At 51.2% G+C, this 22748-nt stretch overlaps 1 protein-coding gene across 1 annotated transcript in view; it reads right to left on the bottom strand.

Annotated features, from left to right (window-relative positions):
• Positions 1-22748, bottom strand: part of EGFR (epidermal growth factor receptor) — a 200052-nt gene that overhangs the window by 6382 nt on the left and 170922 nt on the right. Inside the window, exons 20-27 of the mRNA XM_004739376.3 lie at positions 18369-18554; positions 8855-9010; positions 7860-7935; positions 4570-4716; positions 3075-3172; positions 1736-1903; positions 1312-1359; positions 507-609 (exon numbers count right to left, since the gene is read on the bottom strand). Coding sequence (XP_004739433.1) covers positions 507-609; positions 1312-1359; positions 1736-1903; positions 3075-3172; positions 4570-4716; positions 7860-7935; positions 8855-9010; positions 18369-18554 — 982 coding nt within the window. The remainder of the gene's footprint in view (positions 1-506; positions 610-1311; positions 1360-1735; positions 1904-3074; positions 3173-4569; positions 4717-7859; positions 7936-8854; positions 9011-18368; positions 18555-22748) is intronic.

A 22748-nucleotide genomic window follows, 5' to 3' on the forward strand; every position in this document is an offset into this window, starting at 1 on the left:
GATAGCCTGCCTTGAGATGCAAGTGTGCCCATGGGAACATCGGGGATAAAGCTGAGACTAGGCATATACGTGTGTCACAGGCCAAGAGTGGAACCAGATCAGATGTGTTACACGCACGTGTGCACACAGACACACTCCTCCACACATGCTCACACACTCACGGACACACACACAATCATACCCACACACTCCTGCTCTCTCTCTCTATTATACACACACACATCTTTGACGTTTGCTTCAAGTTCTAGAAAATCTGCAAACTGGTCTTAAAACCACACCTCCCAGCTGGACACGACTTGAGTCCAACACAAAGACCCATGCATGTGCTCAGTCATTTTGTGTTTCTCTGCCTCTTCCTCCCCACAGGTGTCTGCAGGCTTGCCACAATCTCCACTTTTGGACTGGCTTGAGGAAGCAAGAGGCCTGAACCTTGGGGATAGAGGCCGGCCCTGCTGGATACGGGTGCCAAGGTGGGTGACCCTTCTTGTCCAGGGTAAGCCACTCACCGGGTGCTGGGAGGAAAGTGTCATCTATGTTGTCCTCAGTCAAGGTGCCAGTGGGGTCTGAGCTGTACCGCTGTAGGAAGCTGTCTTCTTTGAGAGGACAGCTCTGAGGGGAGGAAATAAGGCAAAGTCACTCCGGTAAGTGCTGCTCAACGCGTATAAAAATCACCTGAGATTCTGTTAAACTGCAGCTTCTGATTCAGTGCGGTCCAAGAAAGTGCCTGGGAGTCTGCATTTCCAACTAGCGCCCAGGGGACGCCCATGCTGGGGGCCCACAGACCACAGGCCGAGTGGCAAGGACCTGGTTGGTACCCTGCAACTGGGTTCCTGGCAATGACAGAAATGTTCTATGATCTGTGCCCTCCCAGACAGTCACCGATTTAAACTGAAGTCGATGCAGAGGGCCGGGGGCTTCTATACTGGGAAGTGTAGGTCTAGATCATGGTTTCGTGGCAAGCATCAGCACCCCCCGAAGGCTGGCTCGGACACAGATGGGGGCTGGCTCTGTCCCTCGCATTCCTACTTCAGCAGGTGTGTGTCGGAGGCTTGGCAGTTTGCACTTGGAACAAACCGCCAGGTGATGCTGCTGGAGGTCCACGAACCCCATTTTGCACAGCACTGGCCTAAGTGAGAGTTGCCTGCTGGCCTTAGGGCAGGGGCTCAGGGCAACCATACAGGAGAAGGAAGGAAGGAAACACAGGAAGCAAAGCCAAGATTCGTTGGGGGTAGGATGGGCATTTTCTTTGTGCAATAGAGCCGTGACACAGAGCTGTTACTTAATTCGGGTTTATGAGGTGTTCATACGTACCCCATTTCTGTCAATGCAAGCCACGGTGGAGTTGTTGCTGGTGGCGCTCTGGAAAAGAATTAAAGATGCTGAGGGTCGATGTGCCTTGTCTCACCCACGCCCACCGAATGCAGGACCTGGGGCCTCACGGGGCCAGTGTCACTATGGGGGCTTAACGTCATCCTGACCCATTAGCTTTAGAAAAACTAGGTTTAGTTCAGACTTAATTCTGGTCCCTAGTAGACCTGAAAAGACTATGGCCCAGTTACTGCAAGGCATAAAAGAACTAATACACCTGATTGATTCGTTCTGAGTCTGGCCTGACCATTTGCTTAAAATGGACTTCTTCGTCTCCCTGTGAGTTCTGCTGGGGGGCTACCATTTTCTCTAAGCAACTCATTCAACCCAGCAGACACCATGCTTGAGAAAGGGGTGCATTTTGTACCAGAGAGCTCAGGAGGGGGGTCCGGGACGTGGAGGGGCTGTGGAAGAAGCCCTGCTGGGGGATGAGGTACTCATCAGCGTCCACCACATCCTCCATGTCCTCTTCGTCCATCAGTGCGCGGTAAAAATTGGAGTCTGTAGGGCTCGGCAAGTGCATTCTCTCATCTCCCTGGTGCAGAACATTTTGAGACGATCAGTAGGACCCAGAGAGGCGCCAGTCCACTGTTTGGGCAGATGCCTCTTTGTTGAGCACTTGGTTTATAATAAAATCAGCCTGATTCTCCGCAGAGTAGTGGCTTCCTCCCCTCCCCCACCTGACATGAAAATATTTAAAAAATTCTCCGATGTTTAAAACCCCCTAAATGAAATAGAAACAGCTTAAGAGGAAGAAGAAAGGTATAGAGCAGAGTTTATGGAGGGTGAGTTTTGCTGTTAGGTGCTGCCATCTTACAGTTTATAGTAAAAAATGTGTCGGAATTCCCAGCAGAGACCTCTTAAACCCTTGGGATCTCCTGAGGGAGGAGAGTGGCAAAGGTGTCATTGTTATGTTAACCAGGGGCTTTAGGCCCACACCTAAGGATGGAGGTGGGGATGGGGGAGTTGGGGATGCCAACCCAGAGATGAGCGGACTGGACCTCTAGGTCAGCCACACCCCCTGATGTCCTGGAATGGGGGAAGGGCTGGAGGTGGACTCAATCACTGTTTGGTCACTAGTTGAACCAGCAAAGCTCATTTAATGAAGATGCCATAAAACCCCACAGGGGCTGGGTTCAGAGAGCTTCTAGGTTGGTGAACACTTGGGAGTGTGGCGACAGCCACCCAGCCTGAGTAAGGGAACTGCTTGCTGGAAGGTGCATGGAGACCCCCTTTTCCCCACCCCCACCCCCACCACTCACACCGGAACTGCTGAGCAGAATCTTCAGGGGCTATGCAAATTATTTTGCATACATGACCTCACAGCCCTGTGAGTTTGGTTTTGTTAAATTAAAGCCTTAAATGGAGACTCCGGTGTGAAGGCAGATTTGCTGCCACGAAGGGCCTGCTTCTCCATCAGAAGGAGCTGAGGCTCTGGCTGACCAGAATATGATAATGGTACATGGAACGAGCATGTCTGGATGCTAGGGTTTAGCTGGGAATGGCAAATGGGGTCGGGTGGCGGGGGGCACCACAAAGGAATTCCACTCCGTTCAGTGGGGCCCGTGCCTAGCTCTACGGCGCTGAGGGTTTAAGGACGGGGCCTAGGAGACAAGAAAATGGAATGGGCACGCAGTGGAACACCGTGATATCGGACGCTCATGAGGACTCCTCCCCGTGCAAGTTCAGAGGCTGTGATCTGGTACCTGGATGACAAGGTAGCGCTGGGGGTCTCGGGCCATTTTGGAGAATTCAATGATCAGCTCACGGAATTTGGGGCGACTGTCTGCATCTATCATCCAGCCTGGGGAAGGAATGAGGAAAACAGTGCGATTAGACCCTGAAAGAAATGGTAAAGACGGCATTGCTTCCAGAAGGCATTTATGGTGAGATCCTTTTAGGCAAGTAAGGGATGCAGAAACCAAATCTTTGTGATGGGCTTTTTAGTCCTGGCACCTTAGCACTGATCCCAGTTTAAAGACCATGAGGACACAAAACACTTGAATCAGAATGACAGCAACATCGTCTAATTTTCAGTGCCTACTCTTCCTGGGGCCGGAGTTCTGGAATTATCACCGTAAGTGTTCTGGCAGCCTCGCATGCACTGCTGTTTGTAGACTACACTGTGCTGTTTGTGGCATCTGGGCTCTCTGGCCCAGTCCTCACGGGGCATCCACTTTCATCTAGACTCGCTTAGCCATCTTGCAAACTGGAAACTAGATTCAATTTAGGGAAAGTTAGGGACTTTCTTTAAGAGCCTCCAGGTTTGGGAACTCCACACCCTGATGCTTTCATTGTCTTACATCCTCAGTCATGCAGCCCACAAGTGAGGGGGCGTCACAGTGCCTTCCCTAGGATCGAAGTCTGGATTGAACAGCTGGAGGAACAGCGATCAGCTGGCAATCCTCGTCTCTCTTGAGGGCTCATATTTATTTTTAATTGTCAGGATGCCAAGTTATTTTAGGACAGACTGCTATGTGACCTCAGATGAACCGTGTGACCTCTCTGGATCCCAGCTTCCTCAATCCACAGCAAGGAAGTTAAAAGTAGGTTAACTCTGTGGTCTGAAGTTGGGAAGGCATTCCTCTTTACATGGACTTGGCCCTGTCCTATTCCGTGTGCTACCTTCTCCTCTAAGTGCCCGTGGCACGTGGAATGTCCCCTTCAGAGCCTGCTGAACTTGTCCTTCTGGTGGAACAAGAGCACTGACCAAGTTACACACTCTTATTTAGATTAAGATGTTTACTTGCTATGCTGCAAAAGACCTCACATAGATCTATTATTTGAAAGGGTTAAGTCAAGGCAGAATTGTAGTTTCTACCAGCCTCGTGGGCTTCTCCTTGTTAGGCTCTCCGATAACAGGCTTCAAAATGTGCAGCTCTGTTTTCATTGAGCAACTCAGAGAATATTTTGGTGTAATGGTTTCTGGGGGAATTTGGTTTTATTTATTTGCAAACATGGGCACAGGGCAGGGCACTGCGCTCAATAGGTCAAGCAAAGGCTTCCTGAAGAATGCTAGGGGAGAGTTTACAGACGTTTCTGGGTTTTGGTCCCGCTGTAGAGAACAGGACAAGGTTTTTTCAGGGAATCAAAGGTCTCAATCTTTTGGCTAAGGGCAGCAACACCTTTCTAGGCACCATAAGGCACTCTGAGTGCTAACACCCAGGTACGCTAGCGTGGCTGGCTGCGGCAGGCACTCACACTTGACCATGATCATGTAGACATCGATGGTGCATATGGGCGGCTGCGGGAGGCGTTCTCCTTTCTCCAGGATGGTGGAGATCTCGCTGGCGGGGATTCCGTCATAAGGCTTGGACCCGAAGGTCATCAACTCCCAAACAGTGACCCCTGAGAGGATGAGAGAGTTGCTTTATGAGTTGGTAATAATCACCATGCCTTGTCCTTAGTCATCATTTAAACGTTTCTGATCTTTAAAAACCTATGTTTCTGTGGCTTTGAGCAATTTGCTCGACAGCCGGAAGCCTCAGTACACCTTTCTGTATAGTGGGATAATGACGGTATCTGTCTTATGGGATAGTTGTGCAGATCAAAGAAGAAAAAGCAACTGAAAAGTTGGCAGATAGTAAGTGGCCAATAAATGTTAAAACTTGAGTGACAGCCACAATGACAAGTCAACCACTATAATGACATAAGGAGCAGGAGTTACACACTCAGAACATCTGCCCTAAGCTACTTGTATCTTTAGAAGATGGAGACCGCAGACAAGGTTGTACACTACACATCTTAAAATAATAATAAAAATTGGGAACCAGAAAACCCTATATTCTTTTTAAAAAACATCAAAACCCCATACTTTTTGTTTCAAAAATCAATAAAATCCATCGTCATGATTCAAAAAAAAAAGCAGTACTTTTAGACTTGGTGTTTTTCCAGATCATCCCTGAGTTCTAATGATTCTTCCCTTTCTATGCCTTCCTTGTTGGGATTCTCTGCTCTAGAAATCCCCACCATGAAGGTGCCCTGGGGCGACTCGAGAGGTGACCCCAGTGGGATTGAGCCTGGGTCCCCAGACTACACAGGAAGGGACCAGACACGGGATCCTGCCAGTTTCCTGATCTCCAGCTGGTCTAATGACCCATTTCCTTTAGAGCTGGCCTCTAGATACATAGTCCCACAGGTCGGCCTGGATTATCCAGAGGCCATCCCAGAGCTGAATGGCCTGAATACAGAGCGTGCAACTTTGAAGAATGAAGCAAAGTCATGGTCCAAGGGCAAGAACGTAGATGCTCCTGTCCCTCCTCACCACAGCGTCAACACGGACTTGATGAAAAAATAAAATCTCATTTCCAGATCCACGAACTCAATTCATCCTAACGAGGTTTAAACATTATGTTAAACACGTACGATGCTTTCCTGTGGGACGGCAGGCTCTCCAGGTTTGGGGACAAATGGTAAGAGAGAAAGTGGTGTGCATAGCTGGTGGTGGCTTTTGAGAGGACCTGGAACGAGGCAGGCATTCTCTCTCTTTCCACCTCCTAAGTGGAATGCATACGGACCTAATTTATTAAAATATTCTGTCTTGACTGGAGACTAGGGAGTGGAGTAATAGGATTTTTTTTTAAAGCTATTTATTTATTTATTTATTTGAGAGAGAGCATTGGGCATGCACAAGTGAGCAGGGGGTAGGGCAGAGGGAGAGACTCTCTCTCAGCAGTCTCTGCGCTAAGGGCGGAGCCTGACGCGGGGCTCGATCTCACGACCTGAGCCGGAATCAAGAGTGGGGCGCTTTAACTGACTGAGCCACCCAGATGCCCCAATAGGATTTGTTTTTTTAAGCTAGAACTTCAGGTCTGTGGTTTAACAATTGTACTTACTGCCAGGGACAGCAGATTATAATCAGCGAAAACACGATTTCCACCGAAATGAAAAACACACAATCGCTAGAGGGATGCTCACTTTCTGACACTGCTTGTAGTCATCCAAAGGCAGGAAGTCGCAGAATTTAAGAGAGTTCTCATTTACTCAACAAATGAGGACCCAGTCCAGACAGGCGGTGGGTAGGCCCACGCTGGTTGCTGCACGGAGGGCGAGGAGGGAAATGCAGACTCGTGTGGAAAGGCCGAAGGAGCCAGGCCACTCAGGAGCTCGGGTTTTATTTGGAACATACGCAGAAAACCAAAGAAGGCTATTAAGCAGAGAATTAAAAGTCTCCTTTGGTTTAAAACTATTTTTTTTATCTGTTGTCTGGAGAACAGATGAATGTGTGCAGAACGAGGAGAGAGAAGACCCGTCAGGAACCTGAGGGAAGGAGGTGACAGCAGAGAGGCCTCTGGACGGGACTTGGGAGCGGAAAAGTAGCATTTTCCCCCGTCCCTCTTGGGGAGCAGACACACTGTGAAAATGACTAAACAACAAGGCATCAGAATAGCCTTAGGTCCTGATCTAGTTCATTGGTTGCAGGCAGCTCTGCTCACAGGTACGTGTAAAAATTCACCTGTTCAGCGAGAAAGATCTCTGTTTTTATAAAGCCTGCATCCTACCAGAAGAGACAAAGATTCATGAAATTGAAATATATTTAGGATATCAGGAAGTTAATAATGCTATGAAGGAAAAAAAAAAAACTAAGTAGATGATGTCCTGAATGATTTGTTTTTTTTTTGTGATAACAACTGGATTCCTCTTGGAAATCTGCCTCAATGCTACTCTCCCCAAACACCCATTTCTGCGGAGATGGGGTGGCCCCTCCCCGTCTTCCCTGTGGCTTGAGTAGTGGGGATAGATAAATGCATCAGATGAGCTATTTTGCAGGCTTCCAGCAGACTGCTGGACTTGTGACAGTGGGTTAGTGACACTTTCTTCAATGGTGAGGCCCTTGTAGGCTCAAGACATCCTTTGTGCAAAGGCAATGAGGCAAGAACAGGACAGGCGTGTTGGGGAGGAGGGGCACAGGCCTGGGCAAGGCCAGAGTGGGATTTGGAGGGGGAAACAGAGAATCCGTCCTGAGGAGATGTCATCCCTAGAGCTGCAAGCAATCACTATTTCGCTCTATCTTTTCCCCCACAGACATCTCCCAGTGCACTCCTGTCAAGCCCTTCTCTCCGACACACAAAGACTTCCATTCACTGCATGAAACAGTGGCCACTGAGTTAGTCCATCACACAAACTCATGCTTCTCCCCGGAAAACCCCATTTGTCATCACCCTTTGGTTCACTTCGAATCCATGACAAGAGGTCAAGTTTGGTTTGATGCTGCAGGTCTACGCATTTCCTAAGTCCAAGCTCTCTCTCCCTCTGTTAACCCGCTCTCGACAAGTTCGCTGATCTCTCCAGTGACACGGAGTGCGCTAGTTAGACCACCCAATTTCCTTTGTCCTGTTTTCTTAGTAGAATAGACAGTGACTACTACGCTATTATTAGTTCCTGTCTTGGAAGAAAGTATTTGGATGACAGAGCATAGAATGTCAATCAAGAAACAATTCAAGCCAGCTTCTGCTCAGTACACATTTATTAGCATCAAGATTTTGACTCACCGTAGCTCCACACATCACTTTGGTGGGTATAAATTCGGTGTAAAATTGATTCCAAAGCCATCCACTTGATAGGCACCTTGGAATGATGAGAGAGGAAGGAATAAGATAAGCTTTAGCTTCCCTCTGTTGCAAAAAATTAAATCACGTTGAAACAAATTACAAGCAACAAATGTGGGAAAGCCAGGACACCCCACCTTGATACCCCAGGATGAGTGCCCCCTCCTAGGAGAAGGAGCAAGTTTTTAAGCTGGTAGAAAACAGGGCTGTTCTGTTCAGCCCCAGGTGTTGTTTCATGAAGGCCTTGGCTGAGGACCTTTGGTCTGTGGGCTGTTCTGGTGAAATGGGTGCACATGCCGGGGGCTGGGGTTTCTGGTGGTGTGCGGTGGTCCCAGCCAGCCCTCGATTATGGGTGTTTGCAGAGACCAGCTGCTTGGAGCCATCCAGGTCAGAGTGAAACTTAAAAGGGGTACAGTGGATTCAGAGCTACTGGAGGGTTTAGCATGGGGACTTGCACCTCCCCCCATGCTGGGAGAGAGTCCCCTGGAGGACCACCAAGCCTGTCTGGGAGGAGGGAGTGTAGGGAGGCTCCCCAGGGAGCCTTCACAGCTCTAGGAACGGCATGGGGAGTTTTCCATATTTCTGAGATGTTCTCAGTAGCTGTATGCCACCAAATGAGCTGTGATATTTCCCAACTGCTCTTCTGAAGGGATGGGCGCAGAGACCCAACCTTGGATAATGGTCACCCAAAGATGGAGCTGAGCTTGTGTTTATTGGCTTTGGCCTCTGAACGCGATAGAAACATCTGTTTTCACTCTCCCTGCAAATCCTGCTCTTAGAGCAGCCCCTCTGGTCTGTACTTCCAGAATAGGACCCTGGCTCGACTCAGGTATCCATGGCTGCTGCCGTGACCTCACCCAGAACGTTCTGAGAACATCCCCTCCATTGGTCAGTCTGCTGGCGAGTGAATGCTCGCTGATCTACAAGCCGCGTCTTACCTTGCCTCCTTCCGCATGGTATTCTTTCTCCTCGGCACCAAGCAGCTTGGCCAGCCCAAAATCTGTGATCTTGACGTGCTGTGGGGTCTTCACCAGGACATTTCTGGCTGCCAGGTCGCGGTGCACCAAGCGCCGGTCCTCTAGGTAGTTCATGCCCTGCAACACGGGGCCATGCAGTGAGGGAATGCATGGCTTAGCAGACTGCCCCGGGGAGCACAGAGCGGGGTTTCAGCACGGATGGCGGGGTTCTGCTCTGCAGAAAGCGGGCGTCCATGCACAGGGCTCTGACGTCCTGTTCCCCATAGACTCAGAGCTTTCCGAACCGGGGGCTGTGTCTGTCCCCGTCTCTGTGCTTCGCCTGATGGACACAGTCCCTTGCACCTTGCAAACACTAGTAACTACCAACTGAGTAGATGCAAAGACAAATTAAGGAGGATATCATGAGCTGCTAACTTGCTAACTTTCCTCCAGCCAGTAACTTGTTTTAAACCCAGATGAACCAAGTATTAGAGGGTAGTGACGGAGCAAGAGCTCTGCTGTCGGGCTGAGACCTGGCTGGGAGCTTGCCTGGAACCTGGCAACCATGCCGCTGCCTGGGGTTGCGCTCCCTACACACAGCTGACCTGGAAAGCAGGGAAGGTAAAGCCGCTTCCCAGGCTGCGGCACAGCCCGGCTTCTCAAGGCTGGGAAGCCTTGCACCCCTCATGCTCTCCCACACTATCCGCTGTGATTTGCTACCAATGGATGACTTTTTTTTTCCAGTTTTATTTCCTCGTTTTTTAAATTGAAATCACATGGACGTTGAATTAGCTTTGACAGATGGCACTTCCCCTCATCCTCCCCCGACCGCCGACCCTAACCCTGTCCTTATCAGAATCACAGCTGAGAGAAAGACCAGCATGTGAATTCCCAGAATTATTCCCCCTCAAGTCCAGTCCTTGCCCACAGCCTTCTTGGTGGCTGTCATAAGCTCTTTGGGCTGGCAGGCGGGGGTCACTACCAGCCTCGACTCTTCCTTGCTCTGTGCCTGCCTCCTTCAGCCAAACTCCCTGGGACCCTATCAAGCTCCAACCGCTAACATGAGCTTGGCAGCTCCCGCCCCGTGCAGGGCCAGCCTGGCAGGCGGGAGATGCCGTAAGCCCTGCAGATATCTTATGTTTGTGCCACATTCTCTGCTATTACTCACGAATGTGGCTCGCTCTCTCTGGCCAGGGGTGTGGACCCCGTTTCCAACCTCCCTTATGGCTGACACTCACCAGCTCTCCAGCAAAGACAGCCCAGAAAAGCTTACTGAAGTGCATGCAATGCAAATGAACGGGCTTCACCCACATGGTTTGGTTTTAGTCTCTAACTTTCTCGAGAGCTGCGGTGGACTCTCCTTGGGAGCACAACAGCGGGGAGAACCCGTCGCTAGGGATGGAGTCCCCAGTTTCCTGGCAAATTCTCTGCTTCCTTTGGCAATAGATAGTATGTGAAAATTCTTCGTGAGGTGAAATTAAAACTTTTTTCTTTCTGGAGCAGAACGAACTCTCCTAGGAAACTAGGATCTTAGGAAGATGCGACCAGGAATTAGCCTTTGGGGGTCATTTTTGAGGACTCTCCTTTTTCTTTCTTTGGAAAAAGATGATTAATTCCCATGTGTCCCTTCTCCCTCGTATGATCTAGAAAGTTCTGAATGTTTAAGATGCTGTTGGATTTAAGTGCTCCCCTCCTCAGATGCAGCAAATTAAGGTTAACGGGGCTCGTGTCTACGCAGGAGGAAACCAGCAGGTTCTCTCTGGCACAGCACTTCCAAATTAGGGATTATTATTTAGGAATGGCATGTGGGGAGCAAGAGGGAAGGAGCAGAAGCTGAGAAAACTCCTCCACCCAGAGGACTGACTTACTACTCCGTGTCACCTCTCCCCACGATGCTGGGTGCCCCATTCAATCAGATTCCATTTCTCCTTTGGTTCTGGGACCCTGCTCTTACAAAAAAGCAAGGCCTCTCTCTTTTACATATGGTGTGCTCTGCCCCATTCAGAAAGGGTTAATTGGGCTTGGCCTCTTTCCTGGTTCGCGAACATGTGCACTGCCGCCTGTATTAGCTCACTTCTCTCTCTCCTTCCTCCTCTCTCTCGCCGGGTTTTTTCTTGTTCCTTTCACCCAGTGTCGCTGGCACTGCTTCTGCAGATACTTCCCGAAGACCTCCTCAGGGCTAGATCTGTGTAGGCGTGGCACGGCCGTGTCAGAATGATCATATGTCAGTGCTGGACACACAGCAAGCAGCCAGTCCAATCTTGCCCTGTCCCTCTCGCTTTATTTCAAATACGTGTTTTCTGAGTTCCTCCGAGCCACCCAGGGTGGACAAGGGGTACTTCAGAGGGAACCACCAGCTTCCTTTCGCTACCATCTCAAACTTCTCATTCTGCCTCTTTGAATGCCCCAGTCTGGCCACCTATTCACCAAGGTTGCTGCAAAATGAACGAACGGAAGAATCAATGAGTGATAATAGCAGCTGACAGTTTGGAGCAATGACGATGTGTGGGTGTTTCCAACCCATCTTCCAAGAAGCCTGCTCTGGGGCTGGAGTGCTGTTACCCCAGGACCACCCCGAGAACTGCCCCAGCGGGTCCAGAGTCCTGTTGGACCAAGTGTGCTGGGTCCCCAAGACCACTGCTGGGACTCGGTCCTAATTTCCTGCTGGGGCCTTCAAGTGAAACTTGCCTGCCAGCCCAGAGGCTGCTTGAGATGTCAAAGAAACTCCAAATAAACAAAGAACACAGCCACCCAGCCCCTTGGCCCCATGCCGCAGAGTAAGTCCATGTTGTTGTGCAAACCTAATAAACTGACCTGAGCCCCTGCCCCCCTGTTCCCCCCCCCCCTTGGGTCTGCAAAGGACCAGAACAGCTTTACTAAATCGTGCTGTTTCCGGAGAATATCCATCTTCAGGGAGGGCTTGGGAAAGAGCCCTTTTGGCCTTCCGGAGCCCCCCAGCCAATCAGTCAGAGGGGTCTACATTAGACATCCCAAGCGGCCAGATGAGGCTCAATTGAACTCAGATAAAACTCTATTTATCAGTCTCTGTCCCAGACCCCGGAGATGAGGCGGTTTAAAAGGCCATCTCCGTGCCCAGAGAAGTTATATTTTAACCAGTCAGCATAGATAAGAGCCCTGATAAGAGCCCCTTTAAACAGGAAGCGGCATCCGCAGGGGGCCTGGTGGGGGCGCTGGGGAAGCTCCTTCCTGATTCCTCTCTGATGTCCTCACTTTAATTGAAATCAATGTATTTATTTGCATTAATTACTACAGGACGGCTAGGATGAATATTGAAATACCAAGGTTAGAAGGGGGTATGAAGAGCCCGGCTGGAATCTCAAAGCACCAAGGAGAAGCCCGGGGGTATGGCTCACATGGATTTCAAGATTTTTCTGGCACTGACACCTACAGCCGAAGGAAGAACTGGGGGTGGTTGGGTTGGACATTTACAGACGTTTCCGGAGGGCTGCAGCATCCCACAACTCTTGGGGGGAGTCCAGAGGGAGAAACTGGAATGGAATCCGTCTCTGTTCTGGTTCATAAACTGCCACGGGGAGAAGCTGGGGGAGCACAGACTTCGTGAGGACAGAAACGGGACACAGCAGGAAGTGGAGAGGCTGGCAGATGGTTTTGGCCGAGTTCCATCAACAGTATGTCTCACCCACCCCTGGGCCCCTGCCCTCAGAAGAGGTAGAAAAGGGTCAGAATTTCCTACCCCAGACGAAGTCATATGGCACCAACATTGTACTGTGGCAGGGACGGGGGGACAGCCAGGCTTACTGGCCCACGGTTTCTGCCCTGAGTCATGCCGGCAAGTGCAAGAGCACGGACTTGGGAGCCTGGCTGCGTGGGGTCCAGTCCTGATGTTGCTATGTACTAGCTCAAGACCTTGGCAAGCTACTTAGACAGCCCCATGCCTCAGTTTCCCTGTGTAAAGCGGCCTAATCTGACAGTTAAGTTAAGCCATGCAGAACACGGGATGGTGCCCGGCGAGAGTCCTCCGTCGGGGCTAGAGTTGTCACGGTTTTCTCCTAGATGCCAAGTACCCCGTCTTTTCTCTATGCATGTGTTGTGAGCCTCAGTTAGGTCACTGTAATAGTCTGTGTAGCTTACAGTTTCCCGGAGTCTAATCCTGCATCAACTCCTGAGAAGCCTTTGCTTGTGAGATGAAGCTGTCTTCTTATGCGGGCACAAGAAGCGACACCTCGGGGTGTCGGCTGTCGTCCCCGGCTTGGCACTGGCGCCCGTTCCTCTCTGCAGCAGCCCTTAACATCTCTCAGCCTCGGAGCCCCTGTGTGTTCTCAACGCCGGGCAATGTCCTGTCCCAGTGTGTGCATCTCCCGCACGTCTCCAGCACAGAACTCTGGAGGCTAAGAGACAGGCTGGCTTGCCTGCCCACCTCCTCCTCCCCCAGCCCTCGCCCCGCTATCCCCCCCAGTACCTGGGGCCCGGCTGACAGACTGAGCTCCCCTAGCTGGTCCCCGCCCACCCCAGCCCTGCCCTGTGCCCTTCAGGGCAGCCTGTGCCAGTGTGGTCCTGCACGCTCCCAGCTCTCCTGCTCTGACAACCCATTCCCTACAGCACTGCTAGCTCTGTACAGATCTCTTTCCCTCTCTGGTGTGTAAGTTGGGGAGAAAAGAAATTTTGTTTTATTTATTTATCTACAGCACCTGATTCCTAACACTGGCAGATAAATGCCCAAGAAATTAATAAGTGAAATATTTATAAAAGCTGGTATTTTAATACTTTTTTTTTTTTTTTTGGAGAGAGAGAGAGAGAGGAAGAGAGAGCACAGGTAGTGGGAAAGAGGGAAATGGAGAAGCAGGCTTCCCTCTGAGCTGGGAGCCCGACATGGGGCTTGATCCCAGGACCTGGAGATCAAGACCTGAGCCAGAGGCAGACGTTTCACCATCTGAGCCACCCAGGTGCTCTGATACTTTAACATAATGATAACTTCTGGCTTTTTAATGACAAACTGCAAAGTGATCATTTAGGCTGATTATATTCACCTGTAATCTTTAGAGGACCATTTAAGAATAAATTTTAAAAAATAGTCCAAATTAGGGAAATGTCTGGTAACAGGATGATGCTGGGCTCTGTCCTGATCAGCCTTATTGGCTGAAGTTTATAGAGCTGTGTGCTTCCGGGGGAATCAGCTCCAGTGGAGTCCTCCTTCCTGAATCAGTGCCCTCCCTTGGGCTGCACCTCGACCCTCCCCTTGATGAGTCCTGACCTATAGCCTAGAAGGAGCGAGCCTGAGTGGGGAAGGCCAGAGCCCACATGGGAGCAGGACGTTGTGCACAGAGGTGAGTGTGTCCTTGCCGCCACAGCCTGGTTGGACTGACGGACTGCAGCCCCTTTTCGAGTTCCTTTTCGGGCATGATTCTCCGTCTCTCACACCCCTGCTTGTCTCTTAGGACCACAGTACAGTGTGTCGACACGGGTTTCACGACAGGGCACCCAGAACGGAAGACAGGCGGCCCGGACCGTTCTGGCTACATCCGGGGACAATGATCCCCTTCTTGCCCCCGACTCAGACATGATAACCTACAAACAGCTCAGCTCGCCCCGTCTCCTCCCCTTTTAACTGCTCCCATGCCCTGACCGTTCTGACAAATGCTTCTGACAAATGCGAGGCCAGTGAAAACACCTGAGGCTTTTTCAAATGAACCTAGACCAAACTAAGTAATCCCACATGCTTAAAAAAACAAATCCTTTGAACCAACTTTTTAAGTTTGCTCTATTCAAACTGTATCGTGTAGATCGACTTAAACACAGTTTGGTGCCTGTACAGTTGTGGTCAGAGGATGAGGCCCCACAGCATGTCTGAGAGCCTCTCTCTCCCCAAATCTCTCCAGGGCCTGCTCTCGAGGATCCTCAACTTCTGGCAATTACCCAAAACCCCCAATTCTGTGAGATCTTAATCTGGGTTAAGTGCTAAGCAAGCTCTTTTGTCCCAGAGGTTTGGGAAATGTCAGATTAATCCATCCAGAGAGTTTCGTAGTAACATGCACTGTGGCGGATGCTCTAAGGGGAAGAAACTCGCACAACAGCAGCGTTTTCCAAGCGACAGGATGATAAGACGATAGGATCTTCCAGATTAGAACATTTTATGACATTACGGTGCCATCTGATATCGTTGGGGGCTTACTGGCCGACTTATGTAGCCAGAAAAGAGTGGATATGCTTTCTGAAGCAACCAAGTCCCAGCATGCAGGGGCCGCCCAGGGCCCCGTGAGCCAGGAGCTCAGGAAGCAACGATCTTTCTGCCAGGGGAGCAGGGGTGTCTCCACGAGCTCCTGCGGCCAGAGAACGGAATCTGTTTCCAGCATGCTGGACGAGAGGGCGTGGCTCTCTTCTGCTCTCCGTCCCATCCGTCCCATCCGGACTTCCTTCTTAGCCTACTCACTTGGCTTTGCTTTCCCTTTTGCCCAGGTGCTAGAATGTGTCCTATTAGCAGATCAGGCAGGGCAACAAGCTTGCCTAACAGTGGCCGGCTCTCCGTCCACATTTAGAAAACGTCACAGGAGAGTCCATGCCTTTGTGAATCAAGGTAGTTCATTTATAAGTCAATAAATTTCACTTTGAAAATGCCAGGAGTGAGAATGGCCTCTGTCGTCCCCTGGAATCGTAAGCACAGGTCCCTGCTGAACAGAACTCGCTGAGGCTATGTACCCCAAGGAGTGTCACCTTCGTGGAGCTATGGACTGACATGACATAATGAGAGAAGAAGTGCTAGCTCACCCTGCCGGCACCCTCTGGGGAACCGGACCGTGGAATCAGGCAGAAGCTGGCCGCAGGTATGCGGAGCCCTGGAAGCCTGGCCCACGGTAGGGACAGGCCAGGACACCCCCCCCCCTTTTTTTTTAAAAGATTTTATTTGACAGAGAGAGATCACATAGGCAGAGAGGCAGGCAGAGAGAGAGTTGAGAAGCAGGCTCCCTGCTGAACAGAGAGCCCGATGTGGGGCTCGATCCCAGGACCCTGAGATCATGACCTAAGCCAAAGGCAGAGGCTTTAACCCACTGAGCCACCCAGGTGCCCCCAGGGCACCCTTCTTACAGAGCTCACCGTCCAGCTGCGGTAGGTGGGCACAAACTCAAGTGGGCCAGTAAATAAGCCAGATCTTCCCAGGTAGCAATTTGTGATAAAAAGAAAAGCAGGGGGCGCCTGTGTGGCTCAGTTGGTTTAAATGTCAGCATTTGGCTGGGGTCATGATCCTGAGGTCCTGGGATCGAGTCCCCACATCGGGAGGGACTGAGCAGGGCGCTTGCTTCTCCCTCTCACTTGTGTTCTTGCTCACCCTGCTCTCTCTTGCACTCAAATAAATAAAAAGTCCTAAAAAAAAAAAAAAGCAAACAAAGCAAAGTAACATTGTCTGCATGGACGAGGGCATATTCTCTGTTTCTTGCCATAGATAATCAGGGAAGAAAGCTAAGGAAGGACTTCTGGGCTCAGGCATCCGTGTATGAGTAGATCCTCAGAAGTAATGCTGTATTCGGGAAAGCCTGCGTGGAGCTGACCATCACCTCCTCCAGATCCACCACTGTCCTGCACTGAATAGGGCCCTAAGTGTCTGGTTGATCAGAAACCTCAGAAAGTGACCTTGTTTGGACACAGGGTGTTGCAGATGGCATCAGGCAAAGGTCCTGGATGGACGCACCCTACAGGATGCCTGGGATGCTCAGTGGGTTAAGCCTCTGTCTTCAGCTCAGGTCATGATCCCAAGGTCCTGGGATCGAACCCCGTGCTGGGCTCTCTGCTCAGCGGGGAGCCTGCTTCCCCCTCTCCCTCTGCCTGCCTCTATGCCTCCTTGTGATCTCTCTTTCTCTCTCTCTGTCAAATAAATAAAATATTTAAAAATATATATATGTGTATATGTATGTGTATATATACATATATATGTTGAAAAAAAAAAAAAGAAAGAAAGCATCCTGCACTTAGGGATGACTGGTGTCTTTTAAGAGAAAGGAAAACGCGATTTAGACTCAGACACAGGGAACAGCTGTGTGAAGACCGTGAGCGTGGGAGGACCTGGAGCCGAGCCTTCGGAGGGGCCAGGCCCAGCCCCACCTTGACTTTGGACTGGCCTCCAGAACCGTGAGTGGATACCTCTCTGTTATGGTCAGCCACCACGAATCTGTGGTAATTCGTGGCAGCCTTAGGAGCCTAATCCAGTCACACATAGAAATAATGAACATTTCTCATGAAGTCACAGCACTGGAAGCGCACACCCTCTTCCAGGACCCCTGCCTACTACCGACAAATACGTCCTCGACCCTGTGACCCGGTGATGGCTGTGAGAAGGACGAGAACACATGGTGGTGGTCGGACCAGGGGCCAGGAGTCTCCAGGGGCTACAGCGGAGAAATCGACAGCAGATGGCGCAGGAATAAACTGACTAGCACTATGACCAGGGGAGGGACGGGCAGTCAGGACCCAGACAAGGCCTGGTGGAAGTCGGGCTTTCTGACTCTGGGGCCTTGGCACACCCCTCCACACCCTGCTCCACGGTGGAGCGAACCAAGGAGCCATGAGAGACACGCTCAGAAAGGGGCCTGTCCACAAGTCCCCTGCATTTGACTGGGTAAAAGAGTGGCAGGAGAAAAGCAAGAATGTAGCATTTGGGTTGCAAGTAATGGGTGCAGCGCTGGGATCAAGAGGGAGAAGTTAGAGATTAAAGTAAGAGCTCCTTGGGAGGCCATGGGAATGGCGAAGTACCCAGCACGTGTCCTTAGCACGCAGGTGGGGTCCCTGGTCCGCAGGCTCGTTCTCAGCTGTCCCTCGCACTAGAACGAGGCTGTTAACAGGGACAGGGAGTCGCACGAGAGGAATCCCAGCACAGCAGACTCATCTGTTTCCCTACTAGTGCTCCTCCAACCTGCACAGCAGATCTCACGCCTGCACCTGCCCTGCCTGCACAGCCCCCTGTCCTCTGGGGCTGCCCAGCCCAGCCCCAGCCTCCTTACTTGCCTTGATAGCAAGTCCTGATGGGGCAGAAGCCACAGCTGCCCCTACTACAAATCACCCTAACATTCAACACAAAGAACACCCGGGAAGTAACACTAGCCTCACACCACACCAAGCACCTAATAAAGCCAATGGTGTGTAAATGGAGCTGAATAATTAGATTTTCCCCATGCAGCGGGACAGGACCTGATTGGATGCAAAACACAATTCATTTGACTGGGTCCCAAACAAAATGCCTGTGGTGTGTGTGGGTACACACTGACACACACACATACTCAGGATTGAGTTATCCCAGGATGGGGAGCCTGTTGATTTTCAGGATGTCTTGATTCCGCCTGCTGCTGCTTTTCTTCACAGCTCTCACTAACGAGCGTAGCATCCCAGGGGAATGGGGGGTGGCAGTGGGGGGGTGGGGGGCAGCCGGCTGAGGCTGCTGCACCTGCTGTTAGTGGGAATTTCTGCTCTACTCTCAGAGCCGGGTGCCTGCTCTGCGCACACTGCTCTGGGCAGGGCCCCCTCGACTTACCTTTGCAATCTGCACACACCAGTTGAGCAGGTACTGGGAGCCGATGTTGTCCTTGTGCTCGCGGACGTAGTCCAGGAGGCAGCCAAAGGGCATGAGCTGTGTGATCAGCTGGACTGTGGAGGTGAGGCAGATGCCCAGGAGGCGGCAGACATGTGGATTGTCCACACTGGCCATCACGTAGGCTTCCTGTGGGGAGGCGCAGAGAGCAGAACGTTAGAAGGGCTCTGCACCGTGGCTGAAGGGAGAGGAAGGCAGACCCCTTTCCAGGTTTAAAAACATTTATAAAAAAGCAAAGCGCAAGTATGATTTTGAGTTCCAAAATGTGTACCGGGGGAGGACAGGGTGTCCCATGAAACATTCAGTGCAATGGACATTTACGCCGGGACTGTCATTTTGTGGCACAGCACACCCTCTGAGCGCGATGCAAGGACTTGCCTGGACAGAGAGACCCAGGCTGTGTGCCCTAGTGGCAAAATATTGAACAAAAATGGGACCTGATGTCTCTGGATATGAGCGCGGCTGGTGCCTGCGTTGGTGAGGACTCTGTCGCAGTTTAAGAAGTCAGCACCTGCAAAAATCCACGTTTGGGTCCCTAAGGCTCGACTTTCCCACTGGACTGAAACACACACGCAGAGGTAGGGCCGCAGGAAAGCTCCCGGCCGGCCGGGGTCATTGGAACCAGACTTCGCTTCCCACCAGGGCTGGAGACGCCCCTCCAGTGGGCCTGTTTCAGGCTTTGAACTGGACAGAGGGCAGCACTTAACGGGAGTCCCAGCCTCTGCCGGCAGCTGAGGATTCATTTCCGGACAGAGGTGGTCTGTGTTGCCCTCTGCCTCAGTCTCGAGATGGGAAACCACGCTACTCTGCGAGGTGCCCCACTCATTCGACTGGCTGCCAAAGCAGGAGCCTTTGTGGACCCAGATCCATGCCTGTGGGCTTTATGTGAACCCTCCTCCTAGTCTTGGGCAGAGGAAGGGCAAGTGTGCACGCAGCAAGGGCCCTCCTCTCTCCCATCAGACCGAGAATTAGGGGACCCTCGCTTTCCTCCCATAAATTCTCCCTTTCAAACACAAAAGGTGGTGACCTTGAATTCAGTTGTGAAAGGGACCACATGGCCAGTCAGAGGGAGCTCTGAGGTTCCTTTTTGTATTTCCAGACTGCCGTGGGTGGGGTGTGGACTTGGGGACGCGGAGTGGCTGGGATGAGAGCACTGAGGTGACAGAGGAGAAGACAGAGTGGGGCTAGGGGTGGAGGCACAGACACGGATTCCTAAACCCAAGCCAGACCACACCTTGTTTCTTGCCTTAAGCCCTCCTCCGGCCTCACAGTTCCTGGGCAGCCCCATGCCTAGCACAGCTGACCCTCCTCCAGAAACCACCCCCTTCCCACCCCCCCTAGCTCTCTCAAACCTCCTTCAGGCCCTCGCCCCTAAGAGGGCCTTTGCCTGGAATGCCCTTCCACCTCCGCTTTCCTTGTCTGATGACTCCTCCTCCGCCTCCGCCTCCTCCTCCAAGGGGGCTTCCTGATTCCCAGGTCTTAACCTCTCCTGGCATCTTGTCATTTTTTTCCTTGGCCGGGAACTTGCTCAAATGCAAATTCTTGGGCCCCACCCAGGCCTACCTTGTGAGAGGCAAGGAGGTGGAGCCCAGCCCAGCCCAGCCTCCCTTTGAACAAAACCTCCAGGGGGTTCTGAGGGGTTTGGAGCTCTCTCCGTAATCTGCACTTGAATACTTGTGTGATTTTGTAAAATGTCCTCCCTCCCCACTGAGCTCCTTGCTGGAAGGACTGCATTCTCAGCTCCCAGCATTTCCTCAGTGCTTTTTGGCACTCTCTTTTGCTGGCAAACAAACACTGCTATTTACTGCCTCAGTATCCCCTATATGTTCCTGCTGCCTGGGCAAGTCAAGTGAGTACCTCGGCCCCACGTCTTTCCTCTTTTGTCTTTGCAGAGGTACCGAACACTTAGGCATAGAAGAGCCTCCAAAATGTCAGGTCTGGACTACGCTGCAGTCACACAAAGCCAGAAATTTAAAGCAAGCCAGAGACGACACACTTCCATTAACAACAACAGAAGTTCCCGTAGCTTTTAATGTTCGCTGTCTGGAAGTTTCCTGAGTGGTTCGGCCCTCTCCTTGCAAGTTGGGCCGGCCTTTCTTCTTCTGTACTGTAAACATCATATCACAAAATCAGAGAGCAGACATGTGATTCTGAAAGACCTGCAAACATCAGGGCTGTTGATAAAAAGTAGGAAAGCCCTATGTGCTTATAAAAAGTATGGAAAGCCCCATACGTGCATTTCTTCTGAGGCCCAGTGACGTGAATGGCTAACCAGAGACACTCTGTGTCAGATCTGGGGCCCCAGGTGGGTCTCCCCACAAGGGCGACACCCTCTGCAAGCCCCCTCGTCACCCCACGGGTCCTGTGGCCTCCCGTGGTGCCCCGCTCAGTGCTCCACTGACCGGGCTACCAGAGAGCTCGGGACCTCCCTACACACACAGCACATACACAAACGTTTGCATTCTTTTTCCACTGCCTGCCCTAAATTTAAACTGGAAAGTCTATGGAAAAATTAATAGGCCATGCGATTGCCAGAAAAGCACAAATCACGTCTCTCCCCCAAGTCTGGGAAACCGTACAACCATAACACCAAAGAAATTCTCTGGCCACTCCTATTTTCTCAAGATCTGGTTGGGATTTGGATACATATTGTATTCATTTTGGAGGAGAGAAAAATCTGCAAACCAGAGCAAGTTTGAGCAGACCATCTGTTGCGGGGCTGTGAGGAGCTGACCTGGACCTGGGCATCGGGGAATAGAGCACCGGGCGTGGGTGTCGGGCCACACAGAGGCTGGAGCTGGGCCAGATCCCCATCCTCCTAAAATCTGATAGAGCCGCAGAACGAGGTCATCACTTCCGCCCCACCCCCAAGGACAATGGAGACGCTGTTCGTCCTATGTCCTGTTTGGTGCGCTGCAGAAGTTAAAGCGAGCTTTGTTCTTAGCTGTTTATCTTGGAATCTCAAAGGTGTACTGTGGCTCGTAGCAAGAATGCTTGGTATTCTATAACAATCTCTGACCTGGGCGCTCCAGCCAGGCGCCCCTGTTCAGAGACCCCAAGGCTGATGTCTCAGTCACATGGCTCGGAGGCTCTGTGACCTTGAAAGTCTATGACTTTGTCCCCGTTGCCAAGATGATCTTCGGTGCCTGCCTTCTTGCTGGTCTCCCTCCTCTGTGAACTATTTTAGGTTGAGAATGGGGGGGGGGGGAGGACTCCTCTAGATTTTCCACTCCTTCAGGGGAGGCATATGCTTAGCTTTTGGAATGAAGAGAAAGGATCCCTACATTTTTGAAATTGTACCAATTAGCTAAGCCTCAGGCCGCGGCTTAAACTAGAGGCTGCCCGATGGGCATGCCGGACTTCGGGGCCTGATCCCCGAACAGGAATCAGAGTATCAAGAATTTGGGGAGCAGAACCATTTACAAGGGAGTGTGAGCATCTCAATGGACGCATGCAGCCTGATGGGCTGTCCGGTCTCAGAATTCACCTGCTCCTTGGCTCACTGCTGAAACCGGCCTTGGATGTGATGTGCTGGGCACTAGGTGTTATACACAATGGATGAATTCTTGAACACTACATCTACGTGGGCTAATTGCATTTAAATTAAAAAAAAAAAAAAAAGAAAAAAAGAAACTGGCCTTGGACTCACTGGCTTTTGCTTCCTAAATGTAGCAGACTCTCCCTGCCCCTCCTTTCCTTCAGGGGCTCCCCATGGCCCAGGCATCATGCTGCACTGATGGGACTCCTGAGTTCTGGGCACACTGAGCTTCAGGAAAAGCAAATGACAAGGCGTCCAGCCCGTCACCCAGGAACTGCAACAGCTGTGATGTGAAACCAGAACGAAGGCGGGAATAAAATAATGGAGGGAGAGAAGAAGCAGTTCTCACTGCGGTCAAGTATATGAGAAGTACAAGAGAGGAGATCGTAAGAGTTCTCACAGCAGGGAGACACTTCTTTTCTTCCTTTGCTTTTTCTTTTTACTGGATTTACAGGCAGTGAAGGATGCCAGCAATGTGTACCCCAGTAACTCCCGTGTAAGTCAAGCCATCCTGCTGTATTAATTCAGCTTACACTGTGCTGTGTGTCTGTTACATCCCAGGAACACTGGGGGTGGGGACCCCAAAACAAAACAAAACTTTTCCAAAAATTGGAGACAGAAGAGAGCCGGAGAGAGACGAAACAAGAGGAAAAGAGGGACTCCCTTTTTAGACTTCTCAGTGTTTATCTCCCCCACCCTGTACCTCACAAAAGCAGGTCTCCCCCAGTTTTTGGGGTCTGGGAGGTCCTTGGCAGTGAAAACTACTTCCCTCCCAGAGCAGAGCC

The sequence above is a fragment of the Mustela putorius genome, unplaced genomic scaffold, assembly GCF_011764305.1.
Source record: "Mustela putorius furo isolate JIRA1106 unplaced genomic scaffold, ASM1176430v1.1 tig00003845_pilon_pilon_pilon, whole genome shotgun sequence".
NCBI classification, from domain to species: domain Eukaryota; kingdom Metazoa; phylum Chordata; class Mammalia; order Carnivora; family Mustelidae; genus Mustela; species Mustela putorius.